The 24099-nt window shown below is 37.8% G+C and overlaps 2 protein-coding genes across 7 annotated transcripts; both read right to left on the bottom strand.

Annotated features, from left to right (window-relative positions):
• Window positions 1-1018: 1018 nt before the first annotated feature.
• On the bottom strand, window positions 1019-14652 carry DPE1 (disproportionating enzyme). 6 transcript variants are annotated; one of them, XR_016054962.1, is made up of 17 exons: window positions 14145-14652; window positions 13328-13390; window positions 11755-11843; window positions 11585-11645; window positions 11028-11106; window positions 10588-10724; window positions 10307-10465; window positions 10121-10197; window positions 5052-5115; window positions 4794-4933; window positions 4394-4425; window positions 4221-4295; window positions 3823-3895; window positions 3643-3731; window positions 2887-2931; window positions 2291-2443; window positions 1019-1416 (listed from the first exon to the last, which is right to left on the bottom strand). XR_016054962.1 is itself a non-coding variant. In XM_006827035.4 (16 exons), exons 1-16 carry the CDS (start codon window positions 14511-14513, stop codon window positions 1309-1311), a joined length of 1749 nt encoding a protein of 582 aa, XP_006827098.1. In that variant the 5' UTR covers window positions 14514-14652; the 3' UTR covers window positions 1019-1308. The 6 variants fall into 6 exon arrangements, 2 of the variants coding, with proteins under 2 accessions (XP_006827098.1, XP_020520381.1); XR_016054963.1 differs by having other exon boundaries at window positions 2291-2437; XM_006827035.4 differs by lacking the exon at window positions 5052-5115.
• Window positions 14653-18705: 4053 nt separating this feature from the next.
• LOC18422362 (stress enhanced protein 2) lies at window positions 18706-23882 on the bottom strand. The gene is made up of 2 exons (XM_006827034.4): window positions 22762-23882; window positions 18706-19269 (listed from the first exon to the last, which is right to left on the bottom strand). The coding sequence occupies exons 1-2, from the start codon at window positions 23137-23139 to the stop codon at window positions 19009-19011; spliced, it is 639 nt and encodes a 212-aa protein (XP_006827097.1). The 5' UTR covers window positions 23140-23882; the 3' UTR covers window positions 18706-19008.
• Between the last annotated feature and the right edge of the window lie 217 nt (window positions 23883-24099).

Below are 24099 nucleotides of genomic sequence, written 5' to 3'. Positions count from 1 at the left end.
AGGGATCTATTTATATAACATTTAATTTATACATCACTATACATATGAGAGAGTGTAAAAGAAGATCTTAAATAAAAACGTAAGTGCATTGAATGCCAAGTGTAAAAAGACTTGAAAATTATCCCACATTGAAGAGATGTAGAAAAGAAATGGCATGTAAAAAATATTGAAACAACCCAATTGACATGGCGTGTTGGGTGCATGGCCACGTGCAAACTCCAATTCAGTTCTGTGTTAATTGTGATGCAAGCTCAACGTCATTGATTGGTTCCTTGTAATGCAAGGCTCACCCGCATTTAATTGGATTTTTAATAGGAAAATAGTACAGATGATTGCATCAGCAACGACCCATGATGTCAATTCGACAATTCAAGATCGAGATTCGGCTGGATCCCGTTTTATGACTGGATCCGACTCGATCTTGGTAATTCTTATTTCGGATCGGATCACCAATTTTTTAAACACCGATTTGAAGCCAAATAGGTAAATCAAGATTTTGGCCTAAATCTGGTTAGAATTTGTACAATATGGGACTCCAAGAAGTTTTTTGTGTACTTACTCCTAGGAGCTTGTTTTCTGAAAGAGCAGATATACCGTGCTCCTCCAGGAGCATACTTGCATGTATTACCTTCGGCAAAAAATCTAATTGGCGGGATTTTTTTATATGAAATTTTGGGATGTTCTTAAGAATTACTAGATGATTACTTTCAAAACAAAAAGTTTGGGTACAGATCTTGCGCTCCAAAAATTGGGAGGACTTTTATTTTTTTTCCAAGAGGTTATGTCCCCGAAATTTGGGGTCTTAAAAATACTTGGTTTGGGTTTTAACCGAGGGAGAAATGGACAATATACCCCTGCCGGAGCACAATCTTTTGGCTTTCGGGTAGAAATTTGATCCAAAGAGAGAGACCTTTCAGTATTGTTTCATGCTAAGATTATATACAACAAAGATCATTGAGGACGACGATGTCATGATCATACCCTTGACAATCTCAAAACCAAAGTTCTACGCACTCTGTTTCAGCCAATGTTCAGTCACTTGTACTGAACAAATATTCTTATTTGGAAATTATGCTAGAAACACATGGTTATAGAACAACCTTATTCCAGTTACATAAGCTCCAAGCCTATTTCAAATACTAAAATACACCACATTTCCCCTGGTGATTGGATAGGAATTCATCCAAACACAGAGAAGCTGCTTCACAAGTAAAAGTACGGAACGAAGGCCATAACACAACACATGGCAAAAAGGGGCATCTTATGGTCCTGATCTTACCATATGTCAACAAATGGTTGGTGCTTGACTCATTTCAGCCTGTTGTACAAAATAAGCATGTCCCGGAGTTTCTTTGCTTCTGGTTCTAAACTGTCAAAACTTTTTGAGCTATCCATACGCCAACGCCAGTTACCATACTGGTCCAGCAATAAAATATAAAACCAAAACAAGATAAAATAAGTATTAGCCAAGGCAATCTTTCTTCATGAAGGTTTAATGAGGAATCATGAAGGTATAATAATAAGTAAATGCTTTGGACCATGTGGCTCTAACAGCAATGAAGCAGAGTTAAAAACTTTGCTGCAAGGACAGAAATTGATGGGGGGAGGTGGTGGTTGAAGGGGATTCATTTAATGTGATTAAATGGTGTATGGGGGAGATGAAGATGCTGCGGAAGATGAGGGGCGTGTGGGCTGACATACAAGATATAAGTTGACTGAAGGATATGAGCGTTACTCATGCGTATAGAGAGAAGAATTCCGAGGCTGATTTACAGGTAAAACAAGATGTACAGGTTAGTCAATTGAATGTTGTATGATAGAAGAATAAGGCTGGGAAGTGGTAAAGGCTAATTCATGGATTGATTTGTAATGCAACTTGTTCTAATTTGTAGAATATTAGATATTGAATTGGGTTTTTATTTTTCTGTAATGATTGGTAAGGTTAATAAGTGAACATTGAATACTGTAACATTGAGGAGAGGTTAATAAAAAAAGAAAGTTATTATTCTTGTCAAAAAACGGTAATTTCATTTCATGGTTTAAGTATGAGTTTATGCATTTCTATTTTGTGACGAAGCTACTTATGTCATGTGACAGGTTCAACAAAAGAATTTGTTTCCTTTACTCTTTTTTTACCCAAAACTTTCGAGGGAAAAACTATTGGAGAAAAGAATACATTCCAAGAATTGGGTATTTGTAAAGCTTTCATGTTGGAGTTGGGATTTCACACAAAATGCTTTATTTCAAATCAAATCCTAATATATAACCTAACTAGCATACAATTTCTAACCTGAGTTGCTGGGATATTCATTCTGGCTGAATTATCTAGTCCAAGAATGTCTTGCATTGTTAAGACTGTGGTTTTTGCAACTGAAGATAATGCATATTGAATCAGCTCCCATGAAATATCGCTCTCATCGCTTATGTGTAGATACTTCTGTACCTGCAGCACATGTTCTTTTAATAATAGGATAAATGATAGCTACAAAGAACAAATCTCAATTGCGAAAGTATATTATAACCCAATGTGAAACTTTTAATAAAAATTGCGACCAACAAATAAATAGATATATAATGTAATACTGTAGACCCAAGCAACTTGGAAAACCTAGCTCATTGGGTCATCACAGTCCAATGAAATGGACAGCAATAAGAGAATTGGATTCCACCAATTCAGTCATGTCCTGTTCTGGTGGATCGCACTCTCTCTTGATCACGGTCCACGAATCCATTTCATAAACCGTGACAATGCCATTGTACTGGTTTCCATATTCCATGGAATAAGAGTACATTTCCATCTAACCTGTTGCGTAAAATGCGCGAAGGTAAGGTGAAAGACAAATTTTCTCTAACACAAACATTTCCAGATGCATGTAAATCACTCACAGTAGATTTATCTTCTTGCTTCAACTTCTGCCACCAACCCAGAATCTGAAAGCAAAAAAGGGTAAATGAATAGATTTGATTGAACAAATGGGAAATACTACAGAAATGCTGGCATGACACAATATGATATACATAAAAATTGTGCAATATGAATTCCTAAATTACTTACCATCTTGCTAATTGTACATTAAAAAATAAATAAATAAATAAACCAATAATAATCTACTCAAAGAAGAATCCTAATTTCCAATTACAAATTTATGAATTTAATTCTACAGTCCTAAAATATAATTTAAGGAAGAAAGAGAAAAATCAACCCATGCCTCGAATTGAAACGGTGCAATGGGAGGCCCCATACTGATGTTCTCATGTAACTGGGGAAGCAAGGAAATTACCTAAAATGTTTAAGGCAACTTCCTCAAAAGGAGAGAGCAACAAGTTCAAGAATACATCTCTCTCACGAATGCAACCACTTCAAAAATGCCTCCCCCTCTCTCTCTCTCTCTCTCTCTCTCTCTCTCATTCATGCAAGTACCTCCAAAAGATGGTAGCAAGCACTTCAAGCTTGCATACCTCTCATTCTCATGCAAATCTCTGTCTCTCTCTCTCTTATGTGCAAGTACCTCAAAAGGAAGGAAGGTAGCCAGCACTTCAAGAATACACCCCTCTCTCTCTCTCTCTCTCTCTCTCTCTCTCTCTCTCTGTGGCTTTGGATCATGAAAAAAGGGTTCGACACAAGAAAGTGTAGCTTCTTACTGTGTCATTGTCATGGGTCCCTGTGTATACAACTTGATCAGGTTCATGGTTATGAGGCAAGTGGGGGTTATCCGAATCGCTTCCAAAAGCTGCATCAGGAAAATATAACAAACAAATGAGATGACAAAATATGAAATACTGGTGAGTGGATGTCATGTTGAGCCTTTTGCTGTGCATTACCAAACTGAAGAACTGCCATTCCCGGAGCTCCAATAGCTTTCCTTAGTCGAACAACATCATCTGTAATGACTCCCTGTCAAATCAAAATGATTAGTTAAAACCACATATGGACGTTAAATGGAAAAACGCAACTTCCATGGGTGTGTACACCTTCCCTAGAACCATATATGATGCAACAGAATCATGTATAATGCTAGTGTTGAATGTTCTAGCTTCCATCAGTTTGTCACACTTCCCTAGAACCATAAATTATCGCTAATAAATGAAGATGCCTCTCCAAAACATAACGGCTGTCATTCAGAGCAAACTAGAAACATGCAGAATATAGACCTCAATCAAAAATTCAAAACCAATGAGTTCCAAGTTAGTCAGCTGTAACACAGTATTATGCAACATACCAAGTCCTCAGCAACTATATTGATATTCCCCATTGCTTTAAATATGGCATCAAACAAGGCTTCCCCAGGTCCAGCCTATATAGAAAATGCCTCTCTTTTCAATTGAAATAAAGATTAATAAAGATTCTTGAATTCAACCAGTAAGAACTAGACCTCAAATATATACTACTGACCTTCCATCTTCCATACATTGCAATCTTTGCTTCTGCACAATCACGAGATTTGATCTGTTAGGTGCAATTCTCACATTCCTCTTTTGTTTTTTAGATTGATCTGTTAGCTGCAATTCTCACATTCCTCATATTCAATATCCATATGGCAATTTTGATCTGTTAGGTGCAATTCTCACATTCCTCTTTTGTTTTTTAGATTGATCTGTTAGCTGCAATTCTCACATTCCTCATATTCAATATCCATATGGCAATTGTAGGAATGGCCTCAAGGCTAGGTGGCCAGGGTGGTTGGGTGCAATAACATGATGTCTTGAGTTCCATTCCTACCATGGGTAAAGAAGTCCATACCCACTGAACTACACAAAATAAATAAATAAATAAATATGGCAATTGTACCCACCAAATGGAACAGCCCAGTAACCAGTGAATCCTCGAAAATGGTCTATCCGGAATTCATCAAATAGATCATGAGCACGCTTTATCCGTTGTATCCACCATAAGAATCCATCTTTCTCCATGCCTTTCCAATCATATAGAGGGCTGTTAACCATACATTGCTAGTAAATACCTTAACATAAACACCCATGCGAAAAACAGTGACTAAAAAACAAACTTCTCGCAAATTAAGGGAAAGACTAGGAAGCAATATGTCTCTCACAATTAGCTTACGATGCTGGCCACCATGCAATATCTGATAATGTGGTGAGTTTATAGGGGGGGTCCTGTTGACTTATAACATTAGGTTAGTCTCAAGTTTTTTTCAATTGAACAGAAATCCAAAGTGTCAACTACACATTCAGGACTGTTTCAAGCATTGTTACATTCTCACACCTAACAGAGCATGTTCACTAGATTTGAATATTTAATGCATCAATGGACAAAAAAAGAAGTTCCAACAACACATTTAGTAACTGGCACAACCACTGAGACATCATCACCTGTATGGAGGGCTGGGCACATCCTGCAAACAAAAATCCAACTACTTAAGACTTTCCTTAAAACCTGGAGTAGAACCATCCCTGGAAACTTCTCACACCACAAATCTACCCTCCTAGCCTCCATCCAGAATCTTGACATTCTGGAGGAATCAAATCCTCTCTCGACCTCGAAAGACAACCTTGGATCCGACCACAAACAGGAATATTTCTCCACCCTCAAGAAAGAGGAGATTCATTGACATCAGAGATCAAGGGTAAAATGGTTAAACCTTGGGGACAACAATACGGGCTTCTTCCACCGCATAGCAAACTGCAGGAGGGACAATTCAATATCCACTATCAAAGATGAGAATACCATCTTGGACCAACCACCCGAGATTGAAGCAGCAATCTCTCCTACTTCCTGAACCTTTATTTGGCACCTTTGGACCCAAGACCCAAGATGGGTGACCTACAGTTTAACCACATTCCTCCAAATTGGGTCCAGTGGTTAGAGCATCCTTTCTCAGAATTTGAGATCCTTGTAGCAGTCTCAGCCCTGGGGAAAAACAAAGCCCCAAGCTCGAATGGTTTCCCAATAGCCCCATTCTACACCTTATGGGACACCTTTAGGACAGACTTCCTGAACTTCTTCGAAGAATTCTTCCACCTGGGCATTTTGCATAAAGCAATGAATGCTACCTTCATTGCTTTAGTCCCTAAGATTGAGCATGCAAACGAAATGAAAGACTTTCGGCCCATTAGTTTGGTCAATTCTTCCTACAAGATAATGTCAAAAGTTCTAGCCTCTAGACTTAAAGACGTGCTCCCGTTTGTGATTTCCCCCTCCCAGAGCGGCTTCATTAAAGACAGGCAAACACTAGATGGGGTTCTGGTTGCACGTAAATGCATCCACTCAAGGCATCTACCAAGCCTTAACTTCAAAATTGACTTGGAAAAAGCTTATGACCATGTTGACTGGTCTATCTTGGAAGCAATAATGACCAGAATGGGCTTCGGGGTGAGATGGCGCAAATGGATGAGGGCCTGTTATTCTCATCCTTTCTTCTCGTTGCTCATTAATGGCTCACCGAAAGGTTTCTTCCCATCTAAAAGGGACCTCTGGCAAGGAGACCCCCACTCCCCCTTCCTCTTTGCCATCTCAGCCGAAGTCTTCAGCCAATCAATTTCACGACTCTACCAAGCTGGCCTACTTTCAGGCTTTAAAAGCAGTCCTAGAGGTCTGATCATAACCCACCTTCATATGCAGATGATACACTCGTCTTCATCGATGCTGTCCCCGAGGAGATTGCAACTATTCGCCTCTTCTTCAAATGTTTCGAGTATGCCACTGGTTTCAGAGCTAACATGGAGAAATCCACCATGATTGGGGTGGCTTTAACCCCTGCTAAAACCAGAGCTCTAATCCCAAATTGGGACTGTAAGGTGGAAGACCTCCCAACCAGTTACCTAGGTATGCCTCTAGGGTTGGGCAAACCTAAAAAAACGCAGTGGTCACATGTTATTGATAAGGTGGACCACCGGCTAGCAGGATGGAAAGGGCGATATCTCTCTTTTGCTGGTAGGTCAACCCTAATTAAGGCGACCCTGGCCAACACCCCGGTATATCTCATGTTCCTTGTCCACTTGCCGGCAGCTATTTCTAACCGGCTAGAGCAGCTCGTGAGGAACTTTCTTTGGTCAGGGGACGCTGAATCCAAAAAGTTCCATCTGATATCTTGGGACAAAGTATGTCAACCTAAACATCTGGGGGGGGGGGGGCTTGGGATCTGCATATTGAGGAAACAGAACACCGCCCTCCTCGAAAAATGGTGGTGGAGATTGGCAAACCACAATAACCTGCTATGGACCCAAGTTATCAGAAGTAAATACAGAATCCACCCCACACAGTGGACCCTCGAAGGGAATGCTCCTTCTAGGACTTTCGGGGCTTGGAAATCCATGATGACTTCCTTCTCCCTATTCAAACAAAATATTCGCTTTCATCTTCGAAGAGGAGACAGAATACGATTTTGGTCAGATTTATGGGTGGGCCACACTCCTCTCAGGGATTCTTTTCCGGCCCTCTTCTCTTGGGCTAAAATCCTACAGCTTCTATAGAGGAAGAGATGCCCCTCTCGGGCAACAGTAGGGTTTGGAACCCCTCCTTCAGGAGGGCTTTTTCAGATAGAGAGACGTCTGAATTTCTTTCCTTGTCTTCCTCGCTACACTCTACCTTCTTGGCTCTCGATGGCTCCAATAGGATAGTGTGGACCCCCTCACCCTCTGGAGTCTTCTTTGTTGCTTCTTTCTACAAAAAACTGCTGAAACCACCCACCTTCCCCCACAATCCCACTTCGGTGTTAAACAAGGTGTGGTACACCATAGCCCCACCTAAAGTACGTGCATTCAATTGGTTATGATGCTCCGAGAAGGCACTTCCTGTCGACCAACTAAAATGCATAGGCATTGATGTGCCTGTGTGAAGAAGAGAGCAACTCACAACTCTTCATACATTATAGCCTGGCACTCAACCTTTGGAGTCATATCCTTTGTCTCTTTGGACTCTCTTGGGTCATACCGGAGTCCTTTAAGGTACTCCTTTCTATGTTGTTAGATTCACACTGGCCAAAGGCAGGCAGGCTACTATGGAGAGCTTCCATGGCTGCTACCATTTGGGTAAATCTGGCTAGAGAGAAATGCAAGGATTTTCCTTGGATTCAAATGTGAACCCACAACCCTCTTCAACAAGATCACCGCCCAGGTCATTTTCTGGGCTTCAAATCAGTAGGCCTTCAAAGGCATCTCAGCAGCGAACTTCCCACAAGAATGGGAAAACGTCCTCAACCTCCACACACCGAGGATTGGGCGTGTAAATAAATGGTCTCCACCCCCGTTTGGTCTAGTTAAACTGAATTTTGATAGGTGTTCATTGGGAAACCCCGGCCCAGCTGGTGTTGGAGGTGCCATCCGTGATCACAGAGGCAACGTTCTGGCCACTTTCTCGGAATCTATTGGTCACTTTGACTCCTAGTTTGCAGAATCCTTGGCTCTCCTGACAAGCCTCAAACTTTTTAACCCAGCCTGGGGCCTACCTTTAATAGTGGAAGGAGATGCCCAAAATGTCATCACCTGGGCTTCGGGGAAATCTGTTCCCCTTTGGTAACTTGCTCCGATTTATGATGAGATTTTGCAAACTTGTAGCGGTACAACCGTCTTATGAAGGTATAGGAGGGAATCAAACGACCTGGTAAACCGTCTCGCAAAGGAAGGAGCAGTTGCTCAAGTCATGGACCTTCAAACGACTGATGATTTGCATATTCCTTGAGGTCCCTCTTTTTGGTTTTTTGTGGTCAGATCCTCTTTTTGGAACACTTGTTCCTCATGTACATGTTCTGTATTGGGCACCTTTATAAGCTCCACTCATTTTTTGTATAGGGCCTTTTGGTCTAGCTCATTTTTTGATGAGAAGCCCGGCTTGTGGGCATTCTCGTAGATAAGATGTATACGTATTTCCATCTTTAATACAACAGTTAACAATTTCAAAAAAAAAAAAAACCCTAAATTAAAAAATCGTTGGGTGGACCCTAGGTGGCGGGTGGGGTCTAGGCTGCCCAACGCCTAGGTGGGCGCCCAAGGATCTGAGCAGCCTAGGTTCAAAAGGGTCTAAAGTGTGTCCAGGATCCTGCTTTAGGTCCAGATTTTGAACAAAAATACATATTCATGCATTTTTTACAATCCAAACAAAAACCACCAAAAATGCCCCACCTAATGGGTATTTTTAAACCTAGGCGGGTGCAGTCCTTGGGAACCCGCCTAGACGGCGCCTATGGTCCCAAGGCGGGCACTCAAGGACAACCCACCTAGTTGGTCCGCCTAGGACTAAGCAATGCGCCCACGCCCACGCCCACGCCCCCGAAGCCCACCTAGGTGTTGGGTGGACCACTTTTTGAAACTATGTTGAATACAATGGGTTAAATCAGTGTTGTCAAAATTCGCTTCACTTCAGCCGAAAAGGCCGAAGCCTTCAGATTTTAGGCCTAGACCAAAGCGAAGCGCAGCCTAGTGTTGTCGGTCTTGATTCGAGTATGCTTCGGCCGAAGCTTCAGCCTCTTCGGCCTAAGCAAAGAAATATGAAAGCATTTTTTTAAAAAAATTATTTTAAATTTTTCATTATTTTTATTTATAAACATCTAATTTATTTATATTAAACTTAAAAAGAAAATCCGAAGTTTTCCCCCAAATTGGCTAAAGCACCGAATTGCTTCATTTTTCTCACCAAACCGAAGAAGACTCCAAAGCAAATCTGACAACATTGACTTAAACCCTCTATCACATTGAATGCACGATTCTGTTCCAAGTTGGAACCTAATAGTACCAAGTCAGGGCCCAAATCAGGCTAGACTGATGCACTTACTAGCAAAACTGGCTAACAACCAAGTCAAGCCAAATTGATTGACCAGGTCAGCTCAACAAGTTCTTAAAACAGTTGTTAATAGTGCATATTATTCAAAGTTTCAAATTGCCCAAAATAATGTACTACATCCAAATAAAAATTGGTAACTAAGGCAAAGCCTCCTTTCATTACAACCTTCAAGCCATAGAAGGTTCTCTTCATTGGCACAAGTATTTACTCCATTTTTTTGTATCTTATCATATGAATGTTAATGTGTCACTAATTTCTGAGGGAGAACTCTCCAGTTAAGAAGCATGATCAAAGTGCAAGAACATGTCACATTTTTCTTAAATAAATGAAAAGAGTCCTACTAAAGAACTTTATACAAGTGGCACGTAAGCTATCGATCACAACCTGCCCCACAGCTGTCCAGTTTCACTAAAGGCATCTGGAGGAACCCCACTAACAAGAAGAGGAAAGCCACTTCTGCTCTGCAAAGGGCAAGAAAAGGAAAAGCCAATAGAACTGTCAGAATCTGTTACGACTTACTCAACACACCCATGGAAGTTGGAATCTTCCAAATTCGAGAAAAATACATACCAACAAAAATAAACTTTTGTTTGCCCAAACATCTGCACTATGATAACCCACATAGATTGGCATGTCTCCCATAATGCTTATTCCTTTCTTCCTAGCATAATTATGAACTTTTTTCCATTGTCTTTGAAACAGAAATTGTTCGGCAATGAATATATCAATCTGCATTATGAACAAGAACATATTGTAGGCACCAACGAAATAAATACAAAGAGGCCTCATGAAGAACAAATGAAATTCTAATTACCATGACCACAGTTATCAAGACATTATCGTAGACTTACAAATTCCTTTTGATTTTGGTATACACATTCCATTGCTGCCAGGTGGCGGTTTCGTAAAGGTTCAGGCCATTCACACCACGACAATGTATTGAGCATGTTGTCTATGGCCGCAAATAAGGCAGCATCCTGCAGCCAACCTTAAAGGAAAAAACAAAGCAACAAGAAGAAAAAGTGCAAAAGAAGAAACCCGTAGATATATTTAAAAATAGAACCATATAACTTTTTCTGATAGAAATATCCTTTGAGAAGAATACGAAGTAGTTCTAGTAAAAGGTCTCAAGCAAAGAACATGGAGAATCTCCTAAAACTGTACCTCATAATTATGCATCGTAATAATATGATTTCCCATATTCTAATAACTTTTATGAATGGCAATTTGTAAGAAAAATGATTTCTAAAGGAAAGCAAAAAGATTGCTCTTATGTAAAAAGAAAAGATACCTGAAATTTCAGGAGCCGTACGGAATTTCTCAAGCTCTTGTTTGAGTTTACTGTCACCAACAATAAGCCTTTTGGCAGCCTAACAAACACCAGGATAAGAAACAATTACCCTATTTACGACATTGCCCTTGAAATTATGATTGAATTGAAGCATGTCTCTACTAGTGAAGCAAGTAAACTAGAAATTCTACACCAATATATAAATATAGTTTCACGTGCAAAGTTCTAATTTATTTAGAAATAAAGAAGAACAGCGAGACTGCTCAAAAATTTATATTGCATTACACCATTTTCTGTGTGAATGAAGAATCCATAGAAGAGATATTGGGAATCACAGTTAAAATATCTCACCAATGATAAGACTTACAAGAAACAAACAAAGTGAGTTGTTTGTTATGGTTCACACTGGGAAATAGGTCCAAAGAATGTAAGAATGGATAGGTTTGAGAAAATTTGTCCAATAGAAGCCCAAAGAAGAAATGACCAAAATGGAAGAAAATAAGAAAATGACTAGAAGAGTAACTAAACTTGGAGAGATCTCATCAGCACGCATTTACCTTAGCAATCAAAGGATCCTTTGCATCAGCAACATCAGTGAATCTTACATACTCCGCATCCCTTGTATTGAAGGCATAATATACACTTAATAGCTTAAGCATGACCTAGAACACTTGCAGATTCTATCTATTGTATCATCATTGTTTATGAAACAGTTAGGAATCCTCACATAGGTTCAGGAAGCTCTTCCTTTGTCAGCAACCCATCTTTGACAAGTTCTTCAAGGGATATCAAAAGTGTGTTCCCACAATTAGCATCCTGCATATAATCAAAATGTGAGACCCCCAAGTGTACATGAGAAAACCAATGGAAAATAATTTCTTTATAATTATCGTGGCCAAGGAAATACTTAATTTGATAGTTTCACATATATACATGAGCAAATTTCTACAGTATTTCGCTCATGGCTCATTACTATCCAAATTTATCAAACGGTCAAGATTATCTGATAGTGTTAGAATTTTAATAGCTTTTCTACAAGTCAGATTAACCTAAAATTTTCGGGGTGTGAGCGCCTTAGCGAGAGGCACCTAAATAAAATATAAAAAAATAATCTAAATAATAAAATGATCAAATTACCACTATAAATATTTCAAGAGTATATTCATCATTTTATTTTTTAAGAATTATTTTTTTTAATATTTTATGTAGGTGCTAGTCGGTTAGATTTACACAAGCTCCAAATTTTAGATGAATCTGATATGTAGAAAATTTAGTAAAATTCAAATACTATCAGACGACCGTGACTACATGATGGACTTTGGATGATGATGAGCCACGAGCCAAATATGAAGAAATTTGCTAATAAGTGTTTGTAAGTGACTACTTGTTTTCCATGTATATATGCATATGTGTGTGTGTGTCTGCGTGTGTGTACCATTGTTCGCAAAATCGAACCAGAACGGTTAGCTGGACATAGGCCTGGAAGCGATTTAACCGGCCTAACCGATAAACCGGCCGATTCAACCGTTCTAACTGGGCAAGTCCCGCACGGTCAAAAAAGCGTTGAAAAATAAAAAAAAAAGATACAAAACAAAAATCCACTAAAATATGAAAAGCATATAAAGAATGATTAAAAAAAAACACATTCAAATGAAGTTGAAAATTAATGAAAAAATGGATTTCAACGAATCGATTTTTGAATTAAAGTGAATATTAATAACCAATTTTTTTTTAATCTTTACCATAATATAAAGAATATTAAAAAATGCATTACAAACAAGACTCCTTATGTTTGGGAATTCATATACATTTTTTTTATTTTCTTTTTAAATACCAATCAATCACCAAAACCGCCCAAAACCGGAACCGGCCAGTTCCGACCTAACCGGGCAGTTAGCGGTTAGATCGTCCGGTTTTTCCAACAGTGGTGTGTACATATATATACATGCGCGCGTGCATGCACACACACATCCATGGATGCATAGATATCTCTGAAAGCCCAGAAATCCAAAACCAGCAAGAAATTTGAGGTTATTCACTTTCTAGTTTTAAGCATACTCGACAATTCTAATTATGATTCACTTTCTAGCTTTAAGCATACTCGACAATTCTAATTACAAGAAATGGAAGAAAATGAGACATGATGTTCATGTATGTGTCAATGTATGCCTCTTTTTCTTTTTTTTGGGAAATATTTGACTATGCAGATCGATGCCTCTGTCCACAGGAAAAGTGAGAGAGAGAGAATTTTACTAGACAAATATTTGTAACTCATTAACATATAGATACTGAGTAAGTACCTGTCCAGCATATGGAGATCCATCTTCTCCAGATTTTCGTCCAGGAGGCACAAGAGGAAGGACCTGAATGGCACATAGCATAAGTCTTATCCTAAGGAGTAAAAATCATATGCGCATCCATGAAAACATAGAATAAACCAGCTATAACAAAAATTTCAGAAGAGTAGCAATGAGGAGTGATAAATTAGTGGAAAGTGACTATATGTAAAAGCTCAACTTGATTCGTCTCTGATCATATAAAAAATCACCCTAACTTAATTTTTTCTCTATCTCATTTTCTGAGATTACCAAGCTCCAATAACAGATATGACTACTAACTTTTCAATGGCCCAGTCTAATTTTCAAATTGTCCAAACTTATCAAGATTCAAGGTTTCTACCTGGATATGAAATGTTTGGTTAATGGAGCAAAGACTTAATGTTTTTACCTCTGGTTGCCATATCCCAGTCAATCAACAAAGTACAATGATACACTCCATCACAGAGTAGTCCTACTTGGTATATAATTGAGGAACAAATACTAGTTCATGACACTCCATGTAACTGTAAACTTTCAGAAACTGAACTCAGCATGTAAATTCCTGCATCTCAAGCTAAAAAAACCCATTTAACACTTAACAAGATTAAATTCCTATGAGTTTCTGCAATTTGAAAGCAATTTAGTCTTTAGAAAAACAATGTGCATATAGATCAAAACATATTAAAAGGCAAGCCAATAACAAGCACCCTAGCTAAAGTGTTTAATCATGGCTCCCAATTGCAAGGCCCATGTTCACATCGGATCAAAAGAATAACAGAAGAAAATGGGCAAAACCCACCTGCCATACTGAAAAACCGGTCGAATGAAGCCAATCCAAGAACCGAAAAGCCTGCTCTCCGAGATCCCCAACGCCATAAGGCCCAGGAAATGAACTCGGGTGGAGAAAAACTCCAGCTCTTCTTCTTTCACTAGAATCCTTTTTGGGGTACCACTCCCCATAATCCTCAGGCAAATCAGCACCAACTTCGAAACTCTTCATGCACTGAGAAACCCAACCATGGGAACCCTTCGCTTTAAACCCTGGCAACGCAGTAGAACCAGATAAACAGAAGCTTCTAAAGTTGGGTTTGCAGAGAGAGAGAATGGGAAGACAATCAGAGTGTTGAGAAGAGGAAAGGAGAGCGGTAGAGAGAGAAGAAGCGGCCATGAACAAAGTTGGATGAGAGAGAAACTTGGAGTGAGAAGCAGCGAGAGAGTGCCCTCAAATTAGTGATCCGCCATTGCAGGTGTAACCCATTAAGACCACGGGGTTCGCAGGTCTGAGTAACATATTAAAATGTAGAGATGGGATTCGTAGGAGAGGGAGACGAGGATTTTGCTTTCCCAAGGAACAGCACGGGCCGAATGTGAAAAAAAGGAAAACGTTTGTATAGAGCCGAGGTTCTAAACAATCTAATTAGAGCGCACATCAAAAAATTTAGTAGAGCTCATTTTGGTGCTCAAATATCTCCAAATTGATCGTATCTGAGATTCATGAACACGGGAAAAATAAATGGATTTCAAATTTTAGAAGTAGTGTATTTTGTATTGCATTTTTAGGCCGTCAATTATTAAGATTTTTAAGTTTTACACACTATTTTTTAAATTTTAAATTTTACAATTAAATATAAAAATATGTTTTAAGGATATCATAAAAATTTCTAATATTGAAACCAGATAAAAATATGTTTTAAGGTGCATTGTACTTCGTCGCTTTAAAAGCCTCCGCTCTATCCAACCACACCCCCTCCAAAAAAAAAAAAAAAAAACCTCTGATCTGATCTCAAGGCAACGACAAAAATGACCTCAATGAATTTGGGATGACGAAAATGCCCTTGAGAAGATAAAAACGCCTTTAATTTTGTGGCTATTTAGAGGGATCAACAGGGTTGTTACTTGGACTAGCTTTGAAGTTGTTTGAAATTTTTATTTTGGTTTGAAATTATAGGGACAGTGATTGAGCAATGATTATGATATAAAAGTACTATATCATAATATTACTTTGATTTTATACAAGTAAAATTAATAGTTGAGGTTATTTTTATACTTATACAATTAATGGAGAAGTTTAAAGAGAAGGGAACATAACTCCCCATGGTCTTTATTAATTTCGAGAAAATATATGATACGGTATCTAAAGAGTTAATATAATAGATGTTGGAAAAAAAAAGACTCTAGAAGGTGTATTGAATTGGTGAGAGATATGTACGAGGGAATGTTAACTAGTGTGATGACAACTAGTGGAGAGACAAGTGAGTTTTTAATGACAGTAGGCTTACATTGGGGTTAGCATTAATACCAATGTTTCTTTGTTTTGATTATAGACAAGTTAACTAGCATCTATATGATGTTATATTATAATGTATTTGTTTGCAAATAACATAGCTTTGATTGATGAGACTAGAAAGGTGCCATCGCAAAGTTAGCTTTGATTGATGAATCCAAATGTTTTAAAATTAATCGGATTAAGACATAGCATATGTAATGCAGGTTTAGTATAATAGGAGTAGAAACAAAAAATTAGTTAAAATTGATGACCAAAATGTACCTAAAAGATATTATTTTTTATATCTTGGATCGATAATTTATAGGAATATAGAGATTGAGAAAGATATCGTGTATAGAATTAGAGCTTGATTGATGAAGTGGAGATGTACTTTTAGAGTCTTATGTGATCATAGCCTTACCAATGAACTGAAAAAAATGTTTTATACGATGGTTGTAAGACCAGTCATACGTTATGACAAAATATTGGGTAGTCAAGAAACAACATATCTATAGAATGAGTGTGGCTAAAATGAGAATGTTGAGATGAACGAGTGACATGACAATAAAAAATAGAATGCGGACGAATGCAGACGGTAGAACTTAGGGGTGGCTCCAATAGGTGATAAGATGAGGGAAAGTAGACTTAAGTGATTTGATCATGTGCAATATCGACCTAGAATAGTACTAATTAGGAGGGGAATTTTGTTTCAAGTGGACGGCTCTAAAAGTACTCTGAAAAGGACCTAAATAACGTAGATGGAAGTGGTGAGAAGAGATAACTAAATGACTGACTGAAGGTAATGCCTTTGATATAGCATAATGGTGAAATATAACTCATGTAACGACCCAAAATAGTTGGGATGAGGCTCGGATGCTTATGATGGTGGTGGGGTTTTAAATGAAGATCAGATCAAACCTGCAGGTCCAATTGGTCGGACCACTAGTAGTTCCGTCTAAAGCAAAAATTAGTTTATGTTGAAAATTAGTTAAAACTTAAAACTAATATTTGAACGACTTTGTATGGTGATACCAATAAGTTTTGATTGGTTTAACCCACTAATAAAATTGTCCAATTTTTGTGTATTATATTCCACACTTTTAAATTATTATTTTTATTGTTCTCATATATTCCTAAGGTCCGTTCCAATCAATTCAATAGGTGGTTAGACCGGTTTTAATTGTAAAAGATCCTTACTCATTTGTGGGCCGGTCCAATCCTAATAACACTAGTTTAGATGCAGTTAGCCATAACATTTTCACAAAGATTTCTCAAAATATTTTGATTGTTGATTTGAAAGGACAAAACTCAATAAGTATTGCTAAAAATAGACTAATAGAATCGCTATCTTCACTGGAAGATCATCTTAACATCAATATGCATGGACATGAAAAAAAATGAATTTCACCTTTTGGAAATAGTATATTTTGTAATGCATTTTTGGACCATCAATTTTCAAGTTTTCATAGATATGTTGATCTACACTATTTTTGAAGCTTTAAACTTTATAAATAAATATAAAAATATATTTTAAGGCTATCACAAAGATTTCCAATATTGAAACCACGTTTTTCGACACTATTTGAAAGTAGGCATTAATTTGATTGTTTAAAGCCTAGGCTATATACAAATTGCACCCTTTGTTTATGTCTACTCTGGAAACACATCAATGTTCAAATACTACTATAAAGGTTCTAATCGGCTGTTTGAGCCTTATAAATGGCATTTGTTTAGAGGGTTGGGCTCTAGCCTGACTTCCTTTGACTTGGGGACTAACCCCAGTTCACTAGAATCCTGGTCCTAGTGGGCCCTAGCCCAGGCCCAAATAGACCTTGTACCAACTCTTATGGCTTGGGCTTGGGTCTTTCACAACTACCAAGCCCATTATTATTTGGGGTTAACAACACGAATCATGTTCCCCTATTCTGCTCTATTAAAGGGTATGACCCTCAACCAGACTATAGGTCATCATATCTCTTCTCGTTAATTTCATCCGTATCTTTTTTAGTCTTCTTCTTGCTCTTTTAAGCCTTCAACTTGCACCAAATCGCCTCTCCTAACTGATGCTATTCTCGGTTGATGTTGTACAAAGCCAAACTACCCAACTCCACTTTCTTTCATCTTATTGCTATTGGAGTTACCCCTAAGTTCCTTTGGATGTCAATCGGATGATATCCGTTGGTATAAGCCAAACAATCTCATTCATAAACACATCTAATGCACACATGCACAAACAAATAAAAGCAAATAGTGGATCATACTTTTCTTTTTTTGAGAAATTTACTAAACTACATTTATTTGGATCTTTTAATATCTTCTCTATATCTTTTCAGTCTAATTTCAAATAACTCATCATTCTTCTCATTACATTTCAAATTGCCCATCAATTGACACATTAAAATATATTTTGAAATTTATCAAAATATACTTACAGTAAAATATTATATATTCAACTTTTATATATTTTTGATAAGTTTCTCTTTTATTTTGAAAAACCTTAAAAAATCACAGCAAATGCATGAGTCAAACCAACTAGAGTTTATTGGCCGCAAAGAATATGAATCGATAATCTTAGGCATATAAGTATGACAAAATATTTACTCATGGATCCATCTTGGTTTTTGAAGGACTTAGGACTTAAAACACATCTCGAAATCTTGTAAATCTATTTACGCCTTAGATCCATAATTTTGGAGCTTCAAAAGAGTATCAGATCTAACGGTCTTCAAAGAATTAAAATAAACAATCCAAAAGCAACACAGTAAACCATTTTTATGACTCAAAACTTCATTTTTTTTAAAAAAGATGGTGATCAAGGTTGTCTAGATAATGAACCTGCAAATTTTTGGAATGTGGGATCACTATAATAGGCGTGTTCCCAGGCTCACCTAAAATGCAAGTCAAAAAGGCCAAACTCCACCTCCAAGCACTTCTCCTTGAGTAGCCTCTATAAAAATTCCAATGTTTCAGTATTTTTTGGGTAATGGAGAAGGTTCCCTACCCATTTTTTATTAAATAATAATAAAAAGAAATATATTTGATAAATTTACAACTCTTCGATACGGTACAACATCATGAAGTAAAAGAAGAGAAATACAATCAAGAGATCTAAGAACTTCATATATTTCTTTTTTTGCCAACAAATATGGGATTTAGACCCTCAACTTTAAGATGCATTGCTAAGGATCCCAAAACTAGGTCTTTGGGATATTCATGCATCTACACATGAGGGGTGTTACTCTCTTTTCTATGACCCTGTTACCGAAGCGGTCTTCTACTTTCACATTCTTTGCTCTACACGAGTTCCCCTAGTATTTCATGTACACAATTTCATTCATTTTTCCAGTACATTGTTTACAGTAGACAATATCTCTTGAAACAAAAGGATGGATTACTGTTAAACATCACCAGGAAATTCTTCTTCATAGAAGAGGCTATCAACCAAGTTATTGATGAGGGAATCGACAAAGGCATTGCACTTAAGTGATATGATTTGGCCGACCCTGACTCGAGCACTCGAGAACCAAGCGAAGGCAGCAGCCGACAACACTGCAACAAGACAGACGCCAATTGCTTCAAGGATTCTGGGTGCGTCCAACTTCCCGAATAGAGAGTTTCCTGTCACCATCTCCTTGGTCAATGCAGCTGTAAAGGCAACCTGAGGAATGACTTTCGACCATCAGATTGTTGAACCTCAAACATATGAAGGAAAAATTGAAAATAATGTTAGTTTTAGCCTATGGTGTGTGCAATTTGATCTAATTCTACTCTTTGCTCTTTGATTGCAAGGGGTACAAAGACTGACATATATCAATTCATACTCCTTGATTTGAAAATGGTTACAAAACAGGTAACAATATAAATGGATTGAAAAAATGTATTTATAAATATTTTCTTAATAAATATGACATTTCTACCTATTTTTTTTTTAATTCGGTCTCTTTTTTTTTCTTTTTTCTTTTTCTATGTGTCCTCCATGTACAAATCAAAGAACGTCTTGTTGCAATCCAATAATAAAATTTAGACAGTTTCAAAATCATTACGAACTAGTTTGACAAGCGTGCTAGTCTTAGAGCTAAGTATAAAAAAACATACTATGATAAACTCATTATATGTTTGCTATCCATTAGAATTCCTTAACAATGTTATCAGACTAGTCAACAAACCATTGAGAGGTTTGGTCTAGATAAAACTGAGGCAACTGTCAGTTGAATTGATAAAATTAGATTTTTAAATAATAAAAAAGAATAATAATTTAAATATATGAAATATAATATAAATGTTTTTTCTGATTTTATTTGACTGATCTAACCAGTCAAAACCAGCTAACAGACAAGTTAATATTATATTTGACTTGTTCTCAACCAAACATGGTTTTTACTTTGGATTAGACCAATTAAAGTACTTTTCGATGATTTGACTAACAAGTCTGGTCCAGTTTTGATAACTATTTCCCAATTATAGGTATCTCTTTTACCCCCTCATTTAAAAAAGAAAAGAATTATTTCATGCGGGCTAGACCGCATGACCATAATTGCGGTCCAAAAAATGTAAACCATCCATCTTAAAGATGGATGCGAGTAGGTGTTCCATCTAAAAACAATGAAAACTAAGGTTCCATATGTTTTCTCACTAGAATTATTTTTTCTAGTTTTTAAAATTTACTTATTTTTTCATATTCATGATCTCCATATTAGAGATTACATATTCTTAAAAATTAAGTCCAAAAACCGATCTCAAACATAGATTTATTAATAGGCCCCCAATTCTACATATGCAAGCTTGGCTGCATAGAAACCGGGTCCACAAAAAAGAAAAACACTTCCAAATAGAGTGTTGATGGCCATAAGAGCTGATAATTAGGTCGGGTCAACCCATGGGACTAGTCTTGGGTCTAGGTTCAGGTCCCAGTTTTGAACCTCGTGGGTCAGGTAGTTCCTAAAGTATATACCCTACCAATGTTTTGGAGATCAGCTCGGGCCAAGGACTCAAACCTTGCCCAAGCCAAGTTACATGGGCGAGTCCAGTAGTACACACTTCAAAAAAACAAAAAAGGGAAAGAAAAAAAACAAAACAAAAAGAAATGCATAAGAGGAGGGAGGACAGGTGTTTTGCCCAAGTGCCCACCACCATAAATTATTGTGATGGCCTGAAAATTTATTTTCATCTCTAGTTATGAAATTCAAAGCTTTAAAAACAACATAGATCAAGCAGATCTATAGATACTTAAAAAATCTTGAAAATGGATAGTCCTGATTATACATTATAAGATGCAAGATGTACTATTTTTCGGACTTGTAATCCTTTTTTCTTTCCACATCCATGCATCCCGAGGTTTGGATGATCAATTGGAGGGCTTTTCATAGTTGAAACAACATTTTAGGTTCAAGCCAAGCTAAATCAACTCCAGCTCAAACTCAACCCTACCTGGTTAGGTCTGAGCTAGACCTAGACCTAGTTTGATCCAAGTCCAAGTGAACCAAGACTCAACCTCTCATGTCAAATAGGTAAATTGTATCCCCAATTGGATGACTTGACCCAACCCATTTACCTCCCTTAATTGAGGGGGAAGGGATCTGGTCTATATTCTCTTGGCCTTGGCTTTATTAGCTAGGTGGTAAATTGATACCAGTAATGGCACAACACTAAGGTGTTCGATTAGGAAAGCTTACCTACTTACCCTGACTAATTAAAGAAGAAAACAAAAATTGAAAGATGTGGAGTGAAAAATCCTTATCTTATTATTCAAAAATAAATACAAGAAGTAGGGTAGAAAACCCTTACCAAGAGCTTTTCCTAACACTAATTTACATGAAGACTCTTTTTTCCCTTTGTTTTATCTTTGCTAGTTGAGTGAAGGTGAATAAAGTTCAAAACCAATAGCATATGTCTCTATCCAATAGATGACGATTGAGCAAAAAGCAACAAAAAATCGAAATAATGTGTCGAGTCAATAAATGAATCAAAGCAAAGGCTAGAGAGGAAAGCAACTTTACTTCTTTTCTTTTTTCTTTTTTTCTTTTCTTTTTTTTTTTTTTTTTGTCCTTTCTACATCTTCACTTTGTTAGGTTAAAAATGGTTATTAAGAGAGCAAGTTTAACTATTTAAAAAAAACAGAAAAGCGCAGTAAATTTAGTCCAAGCCTCAAGTAAATATAAAAGACAAGAAAAATATAATCTACCAAAGGGTCGCATTTGTATCGCCAGGCATCGAAAAGAACCATTAGTACAACTCGATGTTGAAAAGTAAGGCTTGCACTTGGAACTCGGTAGTCTCAAGTCCGAATTATGCGTACAGCGTGGTCGAGTCTATATAGATTACGGTGATACTAATGATGTAGAAAACGTTGGTGGGCATAGAACTGTCCGGTTTGACTTAAAATCGGTCCTTCCGTTCTAATTCTCCGTATAGTAGAACAACCAAGTCTAAAAACGGGGAACTGACAGTTCCGTACAATAAAACAATGATCTTTTATAGTAAAACGGTGATCCAGACTATCGATTCATCAATTCATAACGATTTTTGGTTGGTACGTTATTTTTTCATACATTTTTTTACCTGCTCACTATTTTTGCCACATAGTAAAACAGTGATCCAGAACGCCAATTCACTGTTCCCAGCCAATTTTTTACGTCTCTGATCCTTTTTTTTAAATCACTTGGTAATACAATACTAGGCCAATTCCTACTCGCCCGAGCTTTATAACGCTACTAGAATTTTGTTGCGATTCACGTTAAGTTCCAACTCTCTAATAAAAATTCGTTCTCATAGATATTTGTTCATCTGATCTATTACAAAAAAATCAAAATCAAGGCCTAAGACCAATCAGGAAGAGGGAGTATTTCACCCTAGCCAAGCTTAAAAAACAAGGACTTGGGTCCGGACTCACTAGGGTCCCGAGCATAGTCAGCTCCGGTTCATTAGGCCGAGTCCAAAGTCGAATAGAACCAGTGAGGCTCGGGTGCCTACCATGTGTATGGTTCCAGACTAGTGGCCGTCGAACCCAAGTTACTAAGACGAGTCCAATTCAGACTCGCGGAGTCGAGCCTTTTCTATCTACAAGGAAATTCGGCAACAAATTCCAAAGCAATTAAACGGAAAAACATAAGAACCCATTTCTATTCTGCCGGAAAAGTAATAGAAAATTTACCATGGCAAGGCGTCCAGAAAGAAGCTCCACATACTCGCTCTTCCTCGAATTATCAATATAATCAGAAAGAAAAGCAAAAAAGGGTGACATATCAGAAGAATCAGGCCTCTTCGATCTAACGATTCCGTCACCATAAGCCCTCAGCGTGCACACCCTCGGCTGAAGAAGAATTTTTGAGCCATCCACTGATGAATCGCCAAGTCTGAACTTTGTGATCAATGGCTCTTTTGTTGTTTCATCCGAATCTTGAGACAATTCACTGGAGATCTTTGTACGAATCGACAAAGAACAGTAGGGTCTGAAAGTTGGAATCTCTGGTTTTCTTGTTGAGGGGGCTAGTTTCTGTTGAAAAGAGCAAAAGGCCGCCTTGGAAGCCATGGAAAGCAAGCAGAGAGGGAGAGAGAAGAGAGAAGGTTTCGAATTTTAGTGAGAGAGGGAGAGAGAGAGAGGTCTGTAGGTGAGAGAATTTTTGGGGTTGGACAGTCGTCCACGTTTGTTGGAAATAAGACATGAGATGGTAAAGAAAAAGACGTGTTTGTGTGGAGGCTTCCGATTCAAAAGCTTGGCGGATTTCTATCAGTTTTAAAATTGCCATCATACATTTCGAGGTTTAAAAACATGGATCGGTGACCCATCCAGGAAATCGGTTAGGATCAGAAGTCTTGATCCGTTATTCGACCGACCAGTGAATCGGTTAATAAAAAATTATAAAAAAAAAAAGATTAAAAACCTACTATACCCTAATTCAAATGGCTTTTTTTTTTAACACTAGTGCTGGTACGAGCATGGAAGGTGTGAATGAGGCGGCTGGTGAAAATCACTGACTTGGACTACAAAATATATAATTTTGGACTGGGCCTAGGCTAACCCTATAATGACAAGTCCCACTTGTTGTCAGAGACATGGTCTCTTTCGCCCCGGTCTAGGTTGGGCTGGGCCTACGCTAACCCTATAATGACAAGTCCCACTTGCTGTCAGAGACATGGCCTCTTTCGCCCCGGTCTAGCTTGGGCTGGGCCTAAACGTACCCTATAGTCAAGGCTGGGTTCAGGTCGGGGACGGCCCGGATCGCTCAATTGCCAACCCTTAGAGGAGTAAGGTCCCAATCATCTCTAGGGATCATGGGTAAAATCCAATAACTTCACATTATAAATTTTGGCCAAGTTGTCATTCTTTTTATAAATCTAAAAGATGTGCCCGCGTGGGAGTATACTGTCCATTTACTCCCATGTATAAAATACAATCTAGCATTGACTAAAGTTTCTTAAACTCTAGGGTTGTAACCTATTTAACCATAGTTAATCTCAATGGAAAAAATTTCCAAATTGCACTAATGGC

Source organism: Amborella trichopoda, chromosome 4 (assembly GCF_054954075.1).
Source record: "Amborella trichopoda isolate Santa Cruz 75 chromosome 4, AtrichopodaSantaCruz75HAP2 v2.0, whole genome shotgun sequence".
Taxonomy (NCBI): Eukaryota; Viridiplantae; Streptophyta; class Magnoliopsida; order Amborellales; family Amborellaceae; genus Amborella; species Amborella trichopoda.
This window is presented reverse-complemented; position numbering and strand designations above follow the sequence as displayed.

Excerpts from the sequence above, each read along its gene's own strand:
- DPE1 (XM_006827035.4), bottom strand. The coding sequence starts at position 14,513 with ATGGCCGCTTCTTCTCTCTCTACCGCTCTCCTTTCCTCTTCTCAACAC. Across the intron at positions 11,107-11,584 it reads AGGATCCTTTGATTGCTAAG|GCTGCCAAAAGGCTTATTGT; the intron begins GTAAATGCGTGC and ends GGTGTTTGTTAG. Across the intron at positions 4,426-4,793 it reads TTACTGGGCTGTTCCATTTG|AAGCAAAGATTGCAATGTAT; the intron begins GTGGGTACAATT and ends GTGATTGTGCAG.
- LOC18422362 (XM_006827034.4), bottom strand. The coding sequence starts at position 23,139 with ATGGCTTCCAAGGCGGCCTTTTGCTCTTTTCAACAGAAACTAGCCCCC. Across the intron at positions 19,270-22,761 it reads TTTCTGGACGCCTTGCCATG|GTTGCCTTTACAGCTGCATT; the intron begins GTAAATTTTCTA and ends GTCATTCCTCAG.